The 20,050-nt window shown below is 56.5% G+C and overlaps 2 protein-coding genes and 1 long non-coding RNA gene across 5 annotated transcripts in view; 2 read left to right on the top strand and 1 right to left on the bottom strand.

Annotated features, from left to right (window-relative positions):
* The window catches only part of MYO1D (myosin ID), a 158,692-nt gene extending 142,727 nt beyond the window's left edge, over positions 1–15,965 (top strand). For all 3 annotated transcript variants that reach the window (XM_059869530.1, XM_059869534.1, XM_059869532.1), the window contains one exon: positions 13,623–15,965. In XM_059869530.1, the coding sequence (XP_059725513.1) occupies positions 13,623–13,779 (157 nt within the window). In that variant the 3' untranslated portion in view covers positions 13,780–15,965. The remainder of the gene's footprint in view (positions 1–13,622) is intronic.
* A 260-nt stretch (positions 15,966–16,225) lies between these two features.
* CDK5R1 (cyclin dependent kinase 5 regulatory subunit 1) lies at positions 16,226–18,605 on the bottom strand. The gene has a single exon (XM_059869535.1). The coding sequence runs from the start codon at positions 18,553–18,555 to the stop codon at positions 17,659–17,661; it is 897 nt and encodes a 298-aa protein (XP_059725518.1). The 5' UTR covers positions 18,556–18,605; the 3' UTR covers positions 16,226–17,658.
* A 121-nt stretch (positions 18,606–18,726) lies between these two features.
* Positions 18,727–20,050, top strand: LOC132339131 (uncharacterized). The gene is made up of 2 exons (XR_009489604.1): positions 18,727–18,869; positions 19,202–20,050. It is a non-coding gene; the product is annotated as an uncharacterized LOC132339131 (long non-coding RNA).

Raw genomic sequence — 20,050 nt, 5'->3', positions numbered from 1 at the left:
ACCCAGGGAATGGCTCCCACTGTCAGAGGGCAGGGATGGATGGGATATTGGGAACGGGAATTGCTCCCTGTGAGGGTGGGCAGGCCCTGGCACAGGGTGCCCAGAGCAGCTGGGGCTGCCCCTGGATCCCTGGCAGTGCCCAAGGCCAGGCTGGACACTGGGGCTGGGAGCAGCCTGGGATAGTGGGAGGGGTCCCTGCCATGGCAGGGGTGGCCCTGGATGGGTTTCAGGTCCTCTCCCACCATTCTGTGACATTGGGAATCAGCCTGGCAATGTGCAGTTCCCCTCCAAACTCTGCATTTCTATAAGTAAGAATCTCTTTGTTTATGCATCTGTTTTTCATGCCAGCTTTGCCACAGGGAAAAGCATTTTTCACATGATCCAACACATTTTTTTCAGCTATTTCTGCAAATCCAGACTCCTCACGGAGTGAGGCAAAGGAAAAGTAGAAATAGGTCAGGTATTTAAATAAGATGTAGTTGTCTCTCTTCACAGCAAGTTGCCTTTTTTGTGCCTATGTGAATTGTGCTAATGTATCAGGGAATAAAGAGAACAAAGGGAAGCAGAAGTGCCAGCGTTTTCATTCTGGGATTGCAGCTTCAGAGCCCTTTACTTTGCAGAAGTGATACTGAGACCACTCTGGAGCATCTCAGTAAATGCTCCTGAAATAATAACCCTCAAATTGTCTGCTCAACCTCTCTGAATACATGAAATCCACTTAAAACCCTGCCTGTCATTTCTGCTGTCACATGAAAAATTGATTTCCCGGCTCCGAGCCTCGTCCTTGGTGCCTTGCAGTGTCATGAATGCATAATATTAAGGGAACACAGGGAAATTTCAGTGCTCTCAGGAATCATCTGGCTTGAAATGCAGACAACAGGCTGCCCTTGGTCGTTTGAGGTGGATTTAGATTTCTCAGCTTGGCTCTGTGTTCCAGGAGTGCCTGTGGCTGGTGCCACCCTCCTGCCAGGCCTGCTGTCACCTCAGCTTAGGCTGCTCTCACTGCTCCTGCTCCTTGGAGAGGACATTAGGAATCCACATTGAAATTCTCCTTTTCAAATATCTGCACTAATGGCAGGACTTGGTTCCTTGACTTTAAAGTTTTGTGATGGAAGGAAAATCTTCCTTTCAAAACTGCCCCAGCCTCTGTTCTCCCCAGGCTTTGTGTTTCCAGCCCTGGCTCACCCTGGTGCTCCCAGGCAGAACAGGGGTGATTTCCATTGTGTCTGAAATTTGATTAGACTCAGAGTGTGTCATTGGGGTGCTGCAGTGCTGATCCAGAGGTGATGTCAGTGCTGGTTCGAGCTGGGCTTTCCCTCATGGGCAGTTTTACCTGGTGGAGGAAGCAACGTTTCCCTTCATTGTAGGAGCAGGGACTGCTGCAGCCCAATCATGCTCACTCTTCCCTCCTGCCCTTCTTGAAATCTCCCCCTTCCTCCTTGACCCATCCACCTCCCCATTCCCTGCTGCAGTTACTGCTCCTCTTCTCTTTTCTGCCGTGGAATTCTCCTCAATGCCCAGCCATCCCCATCCTTTGTGCTGGGGGAGAGGCCAGATTTCCTCAGGACTCTTTACAAACCAGCATTGCTGGGGAATTTGGGTGTGGATGAGATTCACCGGCCCCCAGCACCCCGGGAACAGCTGTGACCTGTTCAGACATCCCTCAAACACCATCCCAGGAGCAACAAACCCGAGGGCTCTGAGTCACTTCCAGATCTGGGTTCTTCTTCCTGAGACCCCTGGGCTCTGCTCAGGGATTTTTCAGTAGCACCAACCTCAGTCCAAGCTGCTCCTTGGCTTTCTTCCAACCTCCTGGTGCGTTTAACCCCTTTTTAAGCCCTGCACATTTGCTGGGTCTCTTCAGGCTTCTCCGAAGGGCTCTGGGTGTGCTCCTGCCCCCGGGATCAGAGGGACACAGCAGGAGGTTCAGAACTAAACCCTGGCTGATGATGGAGCAATGAGAGCTGTGCCCCGAGCCCCCCTGGCTGTGCTGCTTCCCCTTCCTGCTTCACCCCCAGCCTGACCCTTCCCTTCCCCGCCCGTTCCGCGGGGTTGGGGCCGTGGTTTTCTCCCTGCTTTGGCAGGACTGTGTGTTTGAAGGGAGCACGTCCTGCCCATCCCAGGGCTCCCGGGAGGGACAGCAGCAGCCCCGGGCTGGGACAGTCCCTGTGCCCAGCGCTTCTCCTTCTGGGCGTTCTTAAGAGGAGGGACCTCAGCGAGGCTCCTCACCAGCAGGTTAAGAGCCTGTCATTAACTGAAGGATGATTCAGCTTCCTCCGCTGAAGTGTCACCGTGTGGATGCTGGGAGAGGAGGAGGAGGAGGAGGAGCCGCCTTCCTCGCTGGCCCCGAGCCACGAGCACCCGCTCCCTCTGCGCTCCCACTCCGCAAGAATCCATGGTTTAACAGGCAGGAATGGCCTGGGGGTGGCGGCAGGATGGCCCTAAAGCCGTGGGGGGCTGTCCGTGTGTGTCCCGCCGAGGGTGACCCTGTGTCGGGGTCCCCAAGGTCGCGGGGTCGGAGCCGCTCTCTGGAAAAAGCCGCAGCAGCCTCAGCGCAGGGCAGCTCTCTTCTCGTGCCGATTCTGTGTCCTCGGAAGCTTTAGCTAATTTCTCTCTTTCCATTAGAAAAGGAGAAAAATCTGGGTTTTCAGATCAGCTCTGCAAATAGAGGCAGGAGCCGGCGCGGCTGTTCCAGGCCAGCGGAGGGGAGACGTGTCCCGTGCTGACAGAGCGAGGTTCCCCCGGCCGGAATGTGCCCTGGGGCCGGGTTAGCTCAGTCCTGCTGCCGGCCACGGCGGTGCGGAGCCCCGGGGAGCCGCTGGCATCGGACATGATGTCACCGTGTCCCGCACTAAGTAGGTCACGGTGACACCGCGCCCGCGCAGCGCTCTGCCTGCAGCGAGGGCCGCCCCCGGGGCACGTGAGAAAGCCTCCGAGAGGGGGCTTGGAGCACGATCCTGCTTATCCAGGGTTATCCAGCAAGGGGTGGCAGTAAATTAACCCAGCCCGCCGCTCTGCAGCAGCCCCGCTTGGCTGGCAGCGCTGAGGCATCAGATGGGATGAGGGATATCCAGGTTGCTATAGCGACCGGGAGCTGCGGCGCTGCGAGCAGCCGCTCTCCATCATCCTTCGAGCGCCCCTCCAGCCCCCCCAGGCTCCCCTCATCACCCCCACAGCCGGCACACACGGCTGGCACACGCTGCCCGTGCTCATGCTCCTGCCCGGGATGTTCCCCGGGGTGGCGAAGCCCTCCGGGCACATTCCCAGCTCGGCAGGGGTGTGCGTGGAATATAAGGGAGCTGAGCTGTTTGCCACCCCGAGCTGTGGTGGGATGTGACAGCCCTGCTGCCATCCCCTCTGCCTGGCCACAGCCCTGCTGCTGTTGTCCCCGTGGCTTCCAGCCCCTGGAGCCAGGCAAGCTGAGCTGGTGACTTCACCACAGCAAATTGTCCTCTCTTATCCCAGCTGCTTCCTGGCACTTTGACTGGCACAGGTCGATCCCAAGGAATAATGAGAAAAAAACCAAAGAATTTTAAAAGTGTCCCTGCTATTTGTGTTCCTATCATGATTTTGGGTGATCTTTGGGAAACTTCCCCCTTGTTGTGGTTTCAGACCTCTGCCAGGCTCTAAAAATATCCATTTAATTCACAGCCCTGCAGTGGGAAAAGCAGAGCTGCTGATCCCTCGGGATGGCTGGAGCTTTTCTGGGTACCAAAGTGAGAGCACAGCTTCTCTGTGCTGTTGTTTTCCAGTGTAAAGCATCCATCAGCTGTTCCAACCACTCCTTGCTACTCCAAAGTCATTGTCTCTTGTAAATCTGAGTGGAAAACAGATGTATAATCCCACACCTTTGTCCTCTGCATCAACTCCTGTACCTCACAGTCTTGCAGATGTTGAACAAACACATCCCAGATGCCTGAAAGGCACTGGATTCCCTTCAAAGAGATTTTTGGGGAGAATTTCTACCTTCTTGAACTTCAGCTGGCAGAATTTGATCAGCAGCTGCTGAACAGGCCAGGAGCATCCTTTGAGGAGGGACTTTGCAAATGTGCCCCAGTAAATGTGGGGCTGGTGAATTCATTCCCCGGGGGGGCCATGGCAAGGACCAGCACTGGGAAGAGAATACAAGGAAAGATTTTTGCTGTTTCTCAACCTGCCCAGGAGTTCAGCCTACACTGTCCCAAAGAGGAGGCAGCTCTGTGCTCATCCTCCTAAGTGCTCTTATTTTATTTATGTGCTGGTGCATTTCTAATGCCAGGCTCTTGGCATCACCCCCATGCGCTGCTTTCCTCTGCTCCAGCCAAGCACTTGGAATCATATTTTTGGCATGGTGGTTTTTATAAAATATGTAACACTCCAGCATCTTGAGGCCACGGTGGAGCCGGATGAGCTCTGACTCCCCAGAGCTCTGCCAGGCTCAGAATAGCTCTGCAATGTGACTTCACTGGGGCTGCAGAAGCTGCAGTTCATCCCTGCTGCTGGCAGGGCTGGGAGCAGGGTGGGGCTGGGGAGGTGAAGGGGAGCAGCACATGGGGCTGGGCTGGGATGTGTCCCCATCGTCCTCCCTGCTGGCACCAGGAGCCACAGGCCCCACATGCCCTGGCCCAACTCTCCCCACCCTTTCCCTTCCCATCAAAAATTCAAATTACATTGAATTCTGAGAGAATTGAATGCACAGGATCATTTAGCAGTTTGGGTTGGAAGGGACCTTAAGGGTCATTGAATCCCATTCCTGTGGAGTGCTAGGGAGCAGGGAAGGAGCACTCTGTGGGTTTTGGAGTTCCCTCCAGGGGGGCACGTGGCAGTGTGGGGGCCTCTGCCAGGATGTTCCATCCACCATCCATCAGCCCTGGCTGCCGTGGGGGCTGGGAGCTGCCTCCACCTCAGGGGATTGGGAATTTTTTGTTTTGCCTGCTGGAGGAAATGAAATATTTAGCACACTATTGGTGCTTTTTTAACTGGGGTTTTTTTTAGCTCCTTCATTACTGCAGGTTCCCAGGAAATTCCCTGTAGAGTGAGCCTGTGGTTTTCCTCCCCAAACCCCTGACCAGCTTTAGGGAGTGCTCATGGGGGATAAATGGCATCAGGCGCTGGAAGCTGATGGCACAAGGGTGGGAAAACCTGACACTTCTCTCTTTGAGGGCCAAAGAGGAATTCCCAGCTCCCACAGGAGCAGAACTGAGGGAGCCTGGAGCCTCCTGTGCTGGGTGGGCAGGGAAGGGGGAAATTTCTGCATGGGATGGTTTGGGTTGGGAGTGACCTTGGGCAGGGACGCCTTCCATCAGACCAAGCTGCCCCGAGCCCTGTCCACTCTGGTCTGGGATGAATTAATAGTCCCAGAGGAGTAACGAGGTCCAGGCCTGGTTTTAGCTGAGCTCAGGTCCAGCTGGGTCAGGCCTGGGGTTCAGGGGTTCAGGCAGTGAGGGCTGGCCCTGGCTCAGCAGGAGGATGGAGCTCGGGTGAGGTTGTGATCCCTCTCTTGGATGTTCCATGGTAGGACCAGTGACATTCCCTGGGTATTTCCACTCTGCCCAGGCTGGAGGAAGGGACACACCATGCAGTGACACACAGAGTGATGGCTCAAACCACTGTGGGGGCTTTCCCACCATAAAATATTGCTTTGGGGTGCAGCCCCATGGCTGGGACCTGCCCCAGGAGCCCCCCTTGGGCAGTTTGGGTGTTTTTCAGCAGCCTGGCTCTTGGCCCAAGCTCCCAGAGCAGAAGACCAGCCCTGGGGAGGGGAAGGGCAGCCCCTGCCCCACGGCCTCAGGAGCACCTAAACCAAAGGGGTTTGCTGGAAGAGACAGAAACATTTCCCAGCCCTCTGGCATTCCCAGCTCTCCCTGGCAGGGATGATTCCCAGCTCCTGAGCAGGGATGCACAGACACCCAGCTCCTAAATCAGTGAGGAAGGAAGTCAGCTCCCAGATTGCTGCAGGACATCCCAGCCTCGGGATCAATGGGAATAAATGCATTTTAGGAATGAGAGAGCCAAATATGTAATGGACTGGGGATTTTTATTTAATGCTTTTTAAAAATGAAATTGTATATGGTTATATAAATAAAATATATTTTATTATAATTGATATGATATGATATGATATGATATCATATCATATCATATATCATATAATATTATAATGTAATATAATTATATAATATAATGCAATTTAATGTAATAATAGAGCTATTATATGTATATAAATATACATATATATAATGTATATAATAATTTATATACCAATATTTCATGCTTATCTCAGCCAGAGGGGAAGGAATACACCTGGATGTGCTGCAGACACATCATGGAAAAGGCCCAGCAGTGTTGTGGCAGCTGCTGGCCTCTCAGGAAAGTGGCTTTTATGGTTCAGGCAGGACTCAAAGGGACAATGTCAGTAGAGCTGCCTTGGCTCTGCCTTGCCCTGGGCCGTGGGACACGTGTGACACTTTGCACTGGGAAGAGACTCATCTGAACAGTTCCTGCTGCTCATTACCAGGGAGCAGCAGCGTTGTTGTCACACGTCAGCAGGTGATGATGAAATTTGTGTCACCCAGCAGTTCCCAAAGCCAGGCTGTGCTTTGCTCTGCTAACTCAATGGGCAAGGCTGAGCCAGAAAGGCTTGAAAGCCACTTCTTAAGTGGAGGGGTTGAGTTCTCAGCTCACAGTTCAGCCTGGTGCTTCTCCTGCACAGTAAAAACTCCCTTCTGAAAAGGCACTTCTGGCAGCCTCTGAGGTGATCTGCCTGAGCAGACCACCTGGCACAAAAGAAATATACTGTAAATATTTGCTGGTTTTTAAGATGGAAAGAAAAAAATTCAGTGTCTCAAGTGTCACTTGACCGCAGATAATGGTGAAAAAGCACAGGGTGAGGAGGGAGCTGGCAGCTGTGTTCAGCTCAGTGACCTTTCAGAATGCCTGGAGCAGTTGCTCTGACCTTTGACTATGGAAATTCTTCTTTTGATCCTGACTTGAGATCTCCTTGATTCGTGTCTGACTTTCTTTGTCATCTCTTTTCCGTGACTTTGATCCATCTTAATGTCTGATTCTGGCAAGGCCACCTGGCTCTGAGGAGCTCCACGAGGCCAGAGCTCCAAAAAGCCAGTGACGCTGGAGGGAAACATCCTGTGAGCCTGAGAGGCTTTCACAAGGCAGGTTTTGCAAAGCCCTTGTGGTTTCAGATGTTTTCATCTCCCTCATGGCACGTGTGAGTCACAGCCTGCCTGTGTGTGTGTCTGTGTGTGTGTGTGTGCATCCCCTGCCTCCTGCAGAGGGGAGAGATCTGCACTCACCAAGGGCTCCTGAGTCCTTCCTCCTCTCCTCAGGAAGCTGTGGCTGAAGGGAGCTGCCTGCTCTGGCTTTGGGGCTGTCCTGAACAGGGTGCAGAGGGGCTCTCAATCCAGCCCAGCAGCTGAGGCAAGAAGGAAAGAGGGTGTTAGGTTGTTTCTGGATCACACAGGACAGCAAATCATTGCTTTGAACCTTTTTCAAGAGCCAGGGTGTTCTAACAAGACCTGGATGGGGAAGGTGTTTTCTCCCTCTGAGAAGGGTGGAGAGTGCCAAAGAGTCACAGGGATGATGCTGTTAAAATCATCTGAGTCTTACATGGGGGAATTTGTGCTCTGAGTGTGTAAATCTCTTCTGGCAATGGGACCTGGTGCTTTGGAGCTGCCACACTCGAGATGTGGGAGAGGCAGAGCTGAGGTGCCAGAGCTGCAGCTCTGGAATGAAATATCCACCCAGGATTATTGACAGGTGGTGCCCTTTGTGTCCTGGCTCCCTGGGGATGGTGACTTTGGGATTCTTGTGGTCACATGAAGAGTGGCAGCCCCTCCTGGCAGCAGCTCCCACAGGCTGGGGACAGGGGGGACACACAGGGCCCCCGAGGTCTCAGTGCAGGTTCTGCTTCTGCACCCCTTGGGAATTCAGCTATTCCTGTTTTTCTCTGCTGAAGCTGTTGTGGGAATAATTTTCTCAGTAAGTTTTCCTTTGAGCCCATTGCCCTCAGTATCATTGTCCTGCAAGCTGCAGAAACCCACAAGTGCTTGGGTGAGATATACCCTGATCCCTGCCCTGCCAGACACCAGCCTGGGCCCTAAACCCTCCTGAGAGAGCACTTATCTGTCCCCAAATGTCACCTGTTGTACCTCAGATATGTCCTTGTTTATTACCCATCTTATATCCAGTGGCTTTTTAGACCCTGCTCACGAAATTCCTCCCTGGGAGGGTGGGCAGGCCCTGGCACAGGTTATTCCATGGATCTTCCATCCCTGGAAGTGTCCAGGGCCGGGCTGGACAGGGTTTGGAATCACCTGGGGTAGTGGAGGGTGTCCCTGCCCTGGCAGGGGTGGCACTGGGTATGCAAAGGCAGAGACAAGTCCCACTTCCAATCAAACTTGAGCTGGAAAAGGAGTTTTCATGGCATAAACCTGTCCCACCACCTTTGGGGACTTTGGACAAGATGGAGGGACAGGACCCAGGGAATGGCTCCCACTGCCAGAGGGCAGGGCTGGATGGGATATTGGGCAGGAATTGTTCCCTGGGAGGGTGGGCAGGCCCTGGCACAGGTTATTCCATGGATGCTCCATCCCTGGCAGTGCCCAGGGCCAGGCTGTACAGGGCTTGGAGCCCCCTGGGACAGTGGGAGGGGTCCCTGCCATGGCAGGGGTGGCACTGGATGTGGTTGAAACTTGATGGTCCTGAAGGTTCCTTCCAACACAAAGCATTCCTTGATTTTATGTCTCCATAACTGTCACCTCTCTGCCACCCCAGCCTGGAGCCCTCCCCAGCAGTGACACCACACATGGCCTGGAGAGCTGATTTAACCCTCCCTGAAATTTTCATATCCCTGTTTGTCTCCTCGGCTCTTGTAAGGAAGCAGAGCCTTGAAAATTGCCTTTTTTTAGACCTCTTGAGTTTCTCTCTTCTCGCTTCCTGTGTTTTTTCTTCATGCAGAATATAGCTGCTGCTTTTTTGGGCTCTTTTCTGCAGCCTCCCTTCATCTGGGAGCCTTTTTAATGTTTTTTTCATGGCTGAACCCTCTCAAAGGCTGAGGCCAGGATCCAGGTGAGGCTGCAGCACTGACCTCCATGAGGTGTTACCATGATGGGCTGTTCTCCATCCTGCCCCTCACTGCCCTCACATCTTGTGTGCAGATGCAGGCTTCCTTGGAGCAGAGAATCACAGAATATCCTGAGCTGGAAGCCAACCAGGTGGCCCCCAGTGCTCCTGCCTTTCCAGCAAGAGGCCTTGGTCTAAGCTCTGGGAAGGTTTGATGGTTTAAAGCAATCCCCTTTGGAATCCATCCCAGTGGGTTCATTGCTGCTGAGCCCTCATTTCACACTTGGTTGCATACTTGGTTGAAATCCCTCTGGTTTGTTGTCATGAAAATCAGGCAATTACTGTGCTGGCTTTGCCATCTCTACCCAAATTCTGCTTCTGAAAAGAGCTTATTTCCCACTCTGTCCATGGGACAGCACCTCATTTAAAAATCCTGGGAAACCTTCACAAAGAGCAGTTCCATTGGAGCCCTGGCAGGGATGGGCTGCAGCTCTGGAGCTCCCCATTCCTGGCTGCTGCTGTCCCTGGGGTGTCCCCAGCTCCCCATCCCTGGCTGCTGTCCCTGGGGTGTCCCCAGCTCCCCATCCCTGGCTGCTGTCCCTGGGGTGTCTCCAGCTCCCCATCCTGCTGTGCTCCCACTGGACAATATCTCATCAATGACTCTCTGCTGTGTTCTCATGCCTGTAGCTCCTTCCAGAGCATTCCAGGTCATCTGGGCTTGTTCTTAAGCGTGGAATCATGGAATGGTTTGGGCTGGAAGGAACCTTAAAGCCCATCCAGCTCCAGCCCTGCCATGGGCAGGGACACTTCCCACTACCCCAGGTTGCTCCAAGCCCCATCCAACCTGGCATCTCCTGTATTTACATTTATTTAACAATACATTTATGCAATTTCTCAGCCTCACACCTCTTGTCCTCACCAAAACTCCCTCTGATCTTTCTGTTCTCCTTCCCTTCCCCATTCCCTTCCCACCACTGCTGGTGCTGTGGCTGTCTTTGTGCTCTGTGCAGCTCTCACAGATGTCTGGGGCCATTTCTGTGCCACTTGCCTTGTGTTTCCCTCGAGGTCCTGGATTAAATGCTCAGTCAAAACTCTCCTATTTCATGGGCCAGTGATCTGCTGCCACTCAGAGCCCTCCTTTCCCTGCTGCTTTCCCTTCAGTGCCTGCTCAGCTCCTGCAGTGGCTCAGGGGCTGCTCTGGCTCTGGCTGTGTCTCCCACACACATGGGATGTGTCTCCCTGCTCCCATGGGGCTCCCAGCAGAGCCTTTAGCTCCTCCTGAGAGCCAGGAGAGCGAGGGGAGCTGGGGATGGACCTCTGGGTGTGGGATGGGCTGGGGTGGGTGGAGGAGGGGAAGTGCCCCAGTCCTGCAGGGTTCACTGGGCCAGGAAAAGGCAAAAATCAGCCCCAGCCTGGGATCAGCAGCTGCGGCTGGTACTGCTGAGCTGGCAGGAGAGGCTCTTTCCACCCCCAAAATATTCCCTGTGTTGTGTGAAGACCTGAGTTTGTAGAAACTCCGACACCTTGGTGTTTGTTATGAACAGAAATCACTGGGGTTCATCACATCCAGACATTCCCACGTGGCTCCCTGGCAGGAGGGGAGCAGTGCTGGATCCTGACTGCCCCAGAATCTCCTTCCCTGTTCCATTCTGCCAGCAGCCTCAGGAGTGCTGGGGCTGGGGTTCCTTCTCTGCAGTGCTCAGCCAGCACTCACATCCTGCTGTCCCTTGGGTGGAATCACTGCTCATCAGCAGTGGGGTCATTGCCCAGGAGGAGCCCCAGGAGCAGCACCCATCACTTTGTCCTGATGGAATTGACTTCAGCAGGGCTTGGTGAGGAGCCAGAGCTGCCATCAGTCCCAGCAGTGCCTGGTACCCACAGGGAATCCCTGAGGGGTTTGGGTTGGAAGGGACCTTAAACCCACCCAGTGCCACCCCTGCCATGGCAGGGACACCTCCCACTGTCCCAGGCTGCTCCCAGCCCCAATGTCCAGCCTGGCCTTGGGCACTGCCAGGGATCCAGGGGCAGCCCCAGCTGCTCTGGGCACCCTGTGCCAGGGCCTGCCCACCCTCCCAGGGAACAATTCCTCATTCCCAATCTCCCATCCAGCCCTGCCCTCTGGCAGTGGGAGCCATTCCCTGGGTCCTGTCCCTCCATCCCTTGTCAAAGTCCCCAGAAGGTGGTGGGACAGGTTTGTGCCATGAAAACTCCTTTTCCAGCTCAAGTTTGATTGGAAGTGGGACTTGTCTGTGCCTTTGCTGCCATCAGGGTCCTGCTGAGCATCACTGATCTCCAAAGGTTGTGTGTTGCCCTTGTCTATGAGACTTTGTTGTCATCCAGGGTTGTTCTGGTCCGTCTCCATCTCAGCCCCTTCCTTTGGGATTTAAATTCTGCAGGAGCTCAGGGAAGCAGCTCCCATCCAAGCAGTGATGGATGGAAGGTCTCAGTCTGCTTTCCCAGCTGCTGCAGCAGCTGTTCCCTCCCCTGGGGCCCAGAAGCAAAGCTGGGCAGGCCAGGGCAGCCAGCAGCTGCCAGCCGTGTGCTCCAGGAGCCAGGCTGCCCTGCCTGCTGGGCTGCAAACCAGAGGGGAATTTCCTGCCCCTCTCCCTCACTGGCCCCAGCCCAAGCTCTGGAGCAGAGGCCAAGAGCCCCGAGGTGCCAGCAGGTCCAGCTGCTCCTGGTGGCAGGGCTGGTGCCCTGGGGTGCCCAGCAGGGACACCAAGGAGGGGTTTGTCATCCCTGAGCACTCACAGATCCCTGTGGATTGCTCCATCCAGGAGCTGCCCTGCTCCCCCAGCAAAAGCTTTAAGGCTGAACTCTCACATGAAGAAAAGCAGCAGGTGATGAGTGAAGGAGCTTTGGCAAGGTGGGATCTGGGAATGAGAGAGGGGGAGGGAAGCCTTAATTTAATGGGATGGTCACAGGTGGCAAAGATCAGAGGATCTTCTCCAGATCCCTCCATGCCAGGACAGGGTTGGCTTCACTCAGACCTGTGTTCAGGGGATTCTCCTCATCCCAGCAGGAGCTGAGACCCAGCCTGGTGCAGCTTCCTGCAGGTCCCACAGCCACAGGGCATCAGGACCTTTGGATTCTCAGGCCTGGGTCCTGCTTGGGGTCAGAATTCAGGTTATTGAGGTTCCTCTCCCCAGAGCCTCTGCCTGGTCACTTGAACTTTTTTGTAGGACAGGAAAAGTCCTTCACCCTTTTCCCTGTTAGGGACACTTGATGCTGGAGCTTTTCCCAAGGAGCAGGGATCTCTGAGAGGCTGCTCTGGGTGTGCAGCTCATTCCACTAAGACACAGCAAAAATAGCAACCTAAGCTGGGATTGGAGCCTCAGCTCACCCAGGCAGGAGTAAATAACATTAAATACCTGTAAGAACATTAAATACACGAGGGCTTTGTGTGCTGGGCCTGCCAGCCCCTTCACCAACCAGGCATTGCTATGGAAGTGGTGAAAATCTGCAGTTGGGAGCTGCATAAAAATGCAGCTTAAGGGAAGGAGTAAAAACTGCACAAAGGACTTGGGCTGTGGCAGTGGAAATGCTGGAATGGCTCAGACAAGGCAGGACCTGGGGTCTGGGAGCCAAACACAGGGAATGGGATCCCAGCACATCCCCCTGGGGTGTTTGGAGCATCCAGAGAGGCAGCAGAGTCAATGTCAACAATTCAAAACCACTCAGCATTATACTAAAAATGCTGGAAATGTGGGAATTTGAAGTGTGGGTGAGGTCACAGGAGAGAATTCCCAAAGGCCAAATCCCTGGATAGCTCTTCCCACTGGTGGTGGCTCATGGGGATAGATCTGCTGCAGGATTTTCCTCTCCTGGGGATCTCTGGGGGTTCTTGGCTGGTCCCAAGGGATCGTGGCTGGAGCTGGGCCACCAGCTTGGTCTCAGCTCCATCCCAGCCCCTGGAGCAGCCAGGCCATCAGTGGGGCCATGGCTTTGCTGGGATCTTCCCTTTCTTCATGGAAAACAAACAGCCCAGACAAACCAACGTAGGGGGCAGAAAGTCCTGATTCACCATGGGAATCATGTGTAGTGCCAAAATTGGGTTAGGGAGTTCAAAACTGCAGGGATGGAGTTCTGTCCCAGCCAGTTTGGTCTGTCCATCTGAGAGGGAATTGGGAACAGCCATCACCTCAGCTGTGGCTCCTTCCACTGTTCCAGGCTGTATTTCAGTCTGAGCTCAGCCCAGGGATGTCCCTGTCACTGCTGCAGGCACAGAGCTGGAAGGGGTCACTGCAGGGTCATTCAGGGGACAGTGGCTGAGCTAGCAGCAGCCCCTGGACCCTTTGGCCTGGTCTGGGCTCTGCCCATGGAGCTGAGGCCTTCCACAGGATCCCAGTCCCAGAGCAGAAGGCTTCACAAGCCCAGAGCTGGGCTCAGAGCTCAGGCCTGGCTTAACACAGAGTTTTGGGATGGCTGCAGGATGTGCCTGACCTGAAAATGCCTGTCCCATCTGTGGCCATCCCATCCCACCCCATCCCATCCCACCCCACCCCACCCCACCCCATCCCACCCCAGCCCATCCCTCCCCTCCTGACTCTGTCCCTTTCCCGCAGGGAGAAGCGCTCCCTGCACGTCTCTGTCACCAACCCGGTGCAGTGCAGCCTGCATGGCAGGAAATGCACCGTGTCCGTGGAGACCAAGACCAACCAGCCCCAGCCGGATTTCACCAAGCACCGCTCCGGCTTTGTGCTCTGTGTGCCGGGCAATTAACGGCCCCTCCCCTCGGAGCGGGGCCGGGCTCGCCCTCCCCGCCCCGGGACGCGCCGGGATTCACCGGGAGATGCTCGGCAGCAACTTGCCAGGTGCCTAAAGCAGCCTCTGAAGCTCAAGGTTTGGAAAACCCAAGTTCCAGGGGTTTAGAAAAGCCAAATTCTCATGGAATGAAGACCTGAAATAGCCAGTGACCGGTTCTCCACATCACAAACCAGGCTGGAACGTCAGGAGAGTGCTTCCTTTGGAATTAGTCTGAAAAAAAGAGTTTCTAGGTACTTCCACCCCTTCTTCTCTTTCCCACATTGATGCCTCACCCCCTCTCCAGTTCTCCCTTCCACGTTCCTTTCCCTTGTGTCAGTTTTTGCAGTTTGATGCAGCCTCCAGAGGAGGAACCAAAGATACCCAGCTCAGGGAGTCAGGTTCTGTAGGGCCAGATCCCCACGGAACCAGAGCCAGGCTGGGAAGGGAGGGCTGCCTTCCACACTCCACACTCCTCTAGCCCCCAGGGCCTGGGAAGGTTCATGGAGATGCCTCCAGAACTGCTGGTTTCCCTCGGGAATTCACCAACCCATCGAGGCATCTTGGCTGGGACTCCCCAGTGCAGGCCTGGATTCATTAATCCTGCATTGCTTTCTGCCTTAATTACCCCCTCCAAGGGCCTGAAGCCGGTGGTTCCCTTGGGGACCATGTGGCCTTGCTGAATTTTGGATGAACCACATGGCTTTGTGTCTGTGCCAGCGCTGGGGTTAGGGAGGGCTGGGGTGAGCCCAGGAACAGGGGGAGCTTTGGGGGGCCAAGCTTTGCACTATCCAACATTAACCTGGCACAGCCCCAGCTGCCAGCACCGGGCTCCTCCCTCCAAAGAGTTTTCCTGGCTCTTCCCAGCAGTGGGCTGTGGGTGTTGGGGTGTTGGGCTCGTCCTGCCCAGCCCAGATAACCCCGAGCTCTGTGTTGGTGGAGGGGTATGGATCTCCTCAGTGGTTTATTCCCCAGGAACCCTGCTGTGGTTCCTGAGCAGCCCAGGCTGGTGGGATTGTGCATTGGGATTGTCCTGGCACTGCTGGTCAGGTCAGGATTCCCAGCCCTGGAGATGGGGGAGCTGAGTGGTGACCCCACCTCGGGGTCCCAGCCCAGCCAGCAAAGGGGAGCACTTGTTTGATGGAGCAATTTGGGAATTAGAAAGCCTGGAAGAGGCTCCTCACTCACAAAATATTTCCTGAAGCCGTGCCATGGACCTGGGGCACGGAACAGGTCACTGCAGCCTTGGTGTCCCACTGGCACCCCCGAGACCAGTGAGGGACAGGGATGTGGAGCATGAATGAACTGGGACAAGCCCATGCACGGGGAGGCCCCATGGCAGAGCTCTCCCATTCCCATTGTCCCTGGCCTCAGAGCAGCCCTGGGAACATCCAGCCTCGAGCTCCCCTCTCAGGGTGCAGCTCTGGGATGTCTGGAGGGTCCCCGTGGGCCGGGGCTCCTCCAGACCCCCCAGCCCCGAGGCAGCACCAGCGCTGGGCCAGGAGGTGACACCGGCACCCCCGACCCCGCCAGGCTCACACAACACCCCGGGACCACCCCGGCACCTCCACGGACCCTCCAGTGCCTCCTTGGACCCCAGATCGGCTCCTCTGGAGGAGCGACACCGATGCCAAAGGCCGGGACCCGCCCGCCGAGCCGGAGCGCCCGGCGTGGCTGCGCCTTCGGATTTGCACTTCTCGCCTCCTGTCCTGGTGCAAACGTCCCGCCCCGGGCGGGTGCTGGGGGTGGGATCAGCACTTTTGTACCCTTGTCCCTCCAGAAGAATGGTTGGATGGAATTGGGATGGACGGCAACGAATTGCAGGCTTGGGGAATTTCTCCTACCATGAGATGGCAATATTGTATGTGATGCGATGTGTCTTATTATCTGTTCCTGCTCTGGTTTTTTATATATATATATATATTAAAATATATATATAAAAATATATAAAATAGATATATTCTTGATTTTCCCATAAATTAACTGTTTCTAAATTGAAACTTGGATTCTCAGCCGAGGGCGATAATGCAATGAACCCTTTTTTTTTTTAATAAATCGCTGATATTTTATGTGTAAAAGAGCATTAAAAAACCCTGTTATAACGGACCTGGATTTTGTTTACATAATTCACCGTAATAAATAATAAAAGAAAGCAATTAGTTGCATCCCACCATGGCACTGCCCGTTCCTGCCGGCGCGGGGGAGATGATGCCCAGAGGGATGGGTGTCCCGATTTCCCAGTTATCCCAGTATCCCGATTTTCCCCCTCCGGTGCTGCCGGCCCCGCCGCTCTCCCACCACGGGGTGACCCCGGCGCCGGTAACGCGATTAAAGCGGCGGCTGCGTTAAAGCTCTGTCGTCAACACAAATCCCACTGCCAGCCTCCGAGAGCTGGGAGCGCAGAAAAGACTCGGCCACGAGCCGCTGCCGTGTAATGGATGGTCAGTGCATTTTTATTTAATCAGCACAGTACAAAAATAAATAAAAATAAGGGGAGGGGATTAAATTACAGGCACACTGAGCCCCATGACACAGTCGGTCGGGTTATAAACCACACATACTTACAAACACACTATACACATACATACAAAATGAGACAAATATAAATTAATAAGTAACAATACCCACCAATTTGGTCAACAAAGATCTACAGAAGAGATTGCACTAAAAAAACGTACGTACACATGTATCATTAGCAGGGTCCAATGTACAGCCATGAAGAGCTTCAAGTGAAAAATCAAAAATAAAAATAAATGGCACGTTATTTCTCCCTCTTGTTCGCCAGTTTAACGCCCGATGGACCAGAACTAAACTAGAACTGAGCACACGGAGAAAAGAAAACGATAAAACCCAAAAAGAAGGTCTCAGTCCCCAGGCCTGATACGGGAATACCAGCTCGAGACTGCGGTGTCGGGGTGGTGGCGGGTCTTTGTGCATGGGTGTAATTTTACAGCCATCTCTCGTTAAGGTTTTTCTTTTGATTATTATTTTTTTATGCGTTTTTTCCCTTTTTTTTTTCCCGAAGACACAAAATGCTCCTGTTTGCATGCGCAATACCACTGGAAAAGCAACAATGACAGAAGAAAGAAGGGTTTTTTTCTCTTTCCCCCCCGCAGGTTTGCAGTTCGTTGGGTTTGTTCTAGAAGAATTCATATAGCAGCATGTGGCGGCTCCCCTTGCTTGCACACTCAAGTAGATCCTTTACACAATACTCATGACCAGTGCACGATGGGAACAAGACATTTCACATTGATCTCATGAACAGTAGCGGTGATTCCCGTCACCCGGACCCGCTCGGGAATTCGAGTCTCTTCAAAGAAAATAAATAAAGGGGGGCATGAGGGAGGAAAGGGGGAGGGGGGGTCCCCGGGCCGTGCCCGCGTCTCTGTCCCGGTGCTGCCGGTGAGTCCCGACCGAGCCGGTTCAGCCGCCTGCGCTGGAGCCTTTTTAAAAGGAATTATTTTCCTTTCACCCCCCCACCCCCACCCCCACCTGGGCTCTGGCTCGGTGATGCGGTGACCGGCGGAGCCCCGCTCCGCTCCCGGGGAATATCGGCTGGGGGGGTTCTCGTCCCCCCATCCATGAATTGCTGGGATCAATCCGGTGGCGGAGCCGCAGCATCCCCGGGCCCGCAGCATGGGGAGGGGAAAGCGGCGGCTGGAAAGCGGCGACGAGGGAGGGAACCGGGGGTCTGCGCTCCGGTCCGGCGGCGGCCGAACCCCCCGTGTCCCCCCGGGGGGGGGGGGGGGGGGGGGGAGGCGGCGGCTCCCGCCCTTCCCCGCCGGGCAAATCCCCCCCGGCAGCGGCTCCGGGCCGGGCGGGCGCGGCGTGCCCGGGGACGCGGGGGGCGGCGGGCGCTCACCGGTCGAGGCCGATGAGCAGCCGGCCCTTCTCCTCGGAGCCGCTCTCCTTCTTGAGGTCGGCGAAGACCTGGGTGAAGTAGTGCGGGTCGGCGTTGACCTGCAGCATCTTGGGGCTCATGAGGTCGATGATGGAGAGGCAGCGGTCCCAGAAGGCCTCCTTACAGCTCTCCACCAGGAAGGGCTTCAGCGGGTAGGAGATCTCGTTGCCCATGTAGGAGTAGGAGAGGTACAGGCAGGTGAGCAGCACTGCCTGCAGTTCGTGGTCGCTGGCCACCTCGGCCGAGATGACGTCCCGGCACAGCATGTAGAGGAAGACCACGTTGGCCGGCGTGATGAAGCCCTGGTCCTGCCAGCCCTGCAGCAGCAGCGAGCGATCCACGGAGCGCAGCCAGAGCACGGGGTCGGTGGGCGAGAGGTGCTTCAGGCGGTAGCAGCGGCGGCACAGGAACTCGCCGAGGCAGCGCAGCAGCTCGCTGGTGGACGCCTGCACCACGACCCGGCGCGGGGTGGCGGAGGCGGCGGCGGCGGGCGCGGCCGGGGGCGCCTTCTGCGCCGAGGCGAGAGCGGCGGCGGCGGCGGCGGGGGGCGGCGGGGGGGCGAAGGTGGCGAGGTTGGCGCAGGAGAGCGATTTCTTCAGGTTCTCGTTGTTGAGGTGGGTCACGTTGCTCTGGTAGCCGCCGTTGGGCTGCACCTTCTTGGAGCTCTTCTTCTTGGCGGAGACGGCGGCGATGCGCTTCCAGGGCAGCACCGAGATCAGCGAGTGCCGCTTCAGGCCCTTCTCCTTCGCGTTCTTGCTGTTCTGCACCGCCGTGTAGTGCCCCACCGTGGCCGCCCCCTCCTCGAACAGCGGGGCCTTCCGGTAGCTCGGCGACAGCGACAGCACCGTGCCCATGGCGCCGGCCGCCCGGCGGGCGCCTGGCGGGCCCCCGCCGCCCGCCCCGGCCCCGGCCCCGGCCCCGGCCCGGCCCGGCCCGGCCGGCCCCGCTCTCGCTGCTCCGCCGCCGCCGCCGCCGCCGCTCAGCGCCGCGCCCGGACCCGCCCCGCGCCGCGCGCGCTCCCGCCGGCGCAGTGCGCGCGCCCGCCGCCCCTCCCCTCGCCGACACGTGCGCCAGCCGCGGCAGACGAGGCCACGCCCCCTCCGTGACCACAGATGTAGACGGCCACGCCCCCAGTTGCGCCGGCCCCGCCTCCACACGACTGCAACAGGTAGAGCCCCGCCCCCTCGTTGCCTTGAATGGTTTATGTCACGCCCCTGTCACGCTAGGCCACGCCCACGCAACGCAAGCCCCGCCTTCCGCTGTTTATGAATGACGGGTGCCCCGCCCCACGCGGCCCTGGCCCCGGCCCCGGCCCCGCCCCCCGGGCGCTGCCCGTGTTGGGGTCCCGGAGGTCGCAGACCCCGCGGAGCCACCGAGCGCCCGGACAGGGCCAGGCAGGACTAGGGGAGCTGCCGAGCCCCCGGGCAGGGGCAGGGCACGACACGGAGGGGAAAAGGATAAAAAGAAACGAAACTTTTTTTTTTTAATCCCAAAATTCAGATTTAAAACCCTTCTCCACCGACATCCCGGAGCCTCACCCCGGATTCGCACCCAGGCCCCACAGTCCGCACCGCCCCCGGCCGCCCTTCTCCCGCCCGGCAGTGCCTCCCCAGCTCCGGGCCGAGGGCCACCACTCGCCCCGAAGGTACCGGGGCAATGAAATGCCCGGTACGGCGTTCTGAGGCCGGGCCGGTTTTGGGGAACGCGCCTGCAGCTCCCTAACCCCGCGGGTCCCACGGCTCCGCTTGGAGCTGCTGCCCCCGCCCAGCCCAGCGCCCCTTGCCCGGACCGGGATCCCATTGCCGCTGGCACCGGGATCCCACCCCCGGCGGGACCAGAGCGGCGCCGGCTCTGGCGGCAGGCAACGGGCACCCCGGCCCCGCCGGGCTCTGCGCGACCTGCAGCGACACTCAGAGGCCGCTCCGCCGCCACCGGGGCTGCCGGGCCCGGCTCCGGCCGCGGAGAGCGGAGTCGCCCCCGGGGGGACCCTGTGGCCCAGGAGCTGCTGCCAGCAGCAGCGAGCAAAGCTCGGGCACGTCCCGGCCCGGCGCTAATGACTCAAATTAATTTTTATTCGTTTGTACCTATTTATGCCCTGCCCCGGACCTGAGGCTGCCAATCCCACTCCCGCAGCAGAGAAATCTCAAAAAAGACCCCAAAATCTCCCATGAGGACAGACCTGCCCCAAAAACCTGCCTGACCATCAGAGCACATTTAACCCGCTGTGGGAGCTGGTTCTGGGGGGTGATCAGGGCTCTCTCCTCTCAAACCATGGGGACAGTGACAGCCCAGCCTGGACACTGCTGGCACTGACAATTCCCTTTGTCCATTAAAAGATCCCAGATCCAA

The sequence above is a fragment of the Haemorhous mexicanus genome, chromosome 28, assembly GCF_027477595.1.
Source record: "Haemorhous mexicanus isolate bHaeMex1 chromosome 28, bHaeMex1.pri, whole genome shotgun sequence".
Classification (NCBI taxonomy): Eukaryota; Metazoa; Chordata; class Aves; order Passeriformes; family Fringillidae; genus Haemorhous; species Haemorhous mexicanus.
Note: the sequence above shows the minus strand (reverse complement) of the source record. Positions and strands in the feature narration are given on the sequence as shown.

Excerpts from the sequence above, each read along its gene's own strand:
- CDK5R1 (XM_059869535.1), bottom strand. The coding sequence starts at position 18,555 with ATGGGCACGGTGCTGTCGCTGTCGCCGAGCTACCGGAAGGCCCCGCTG.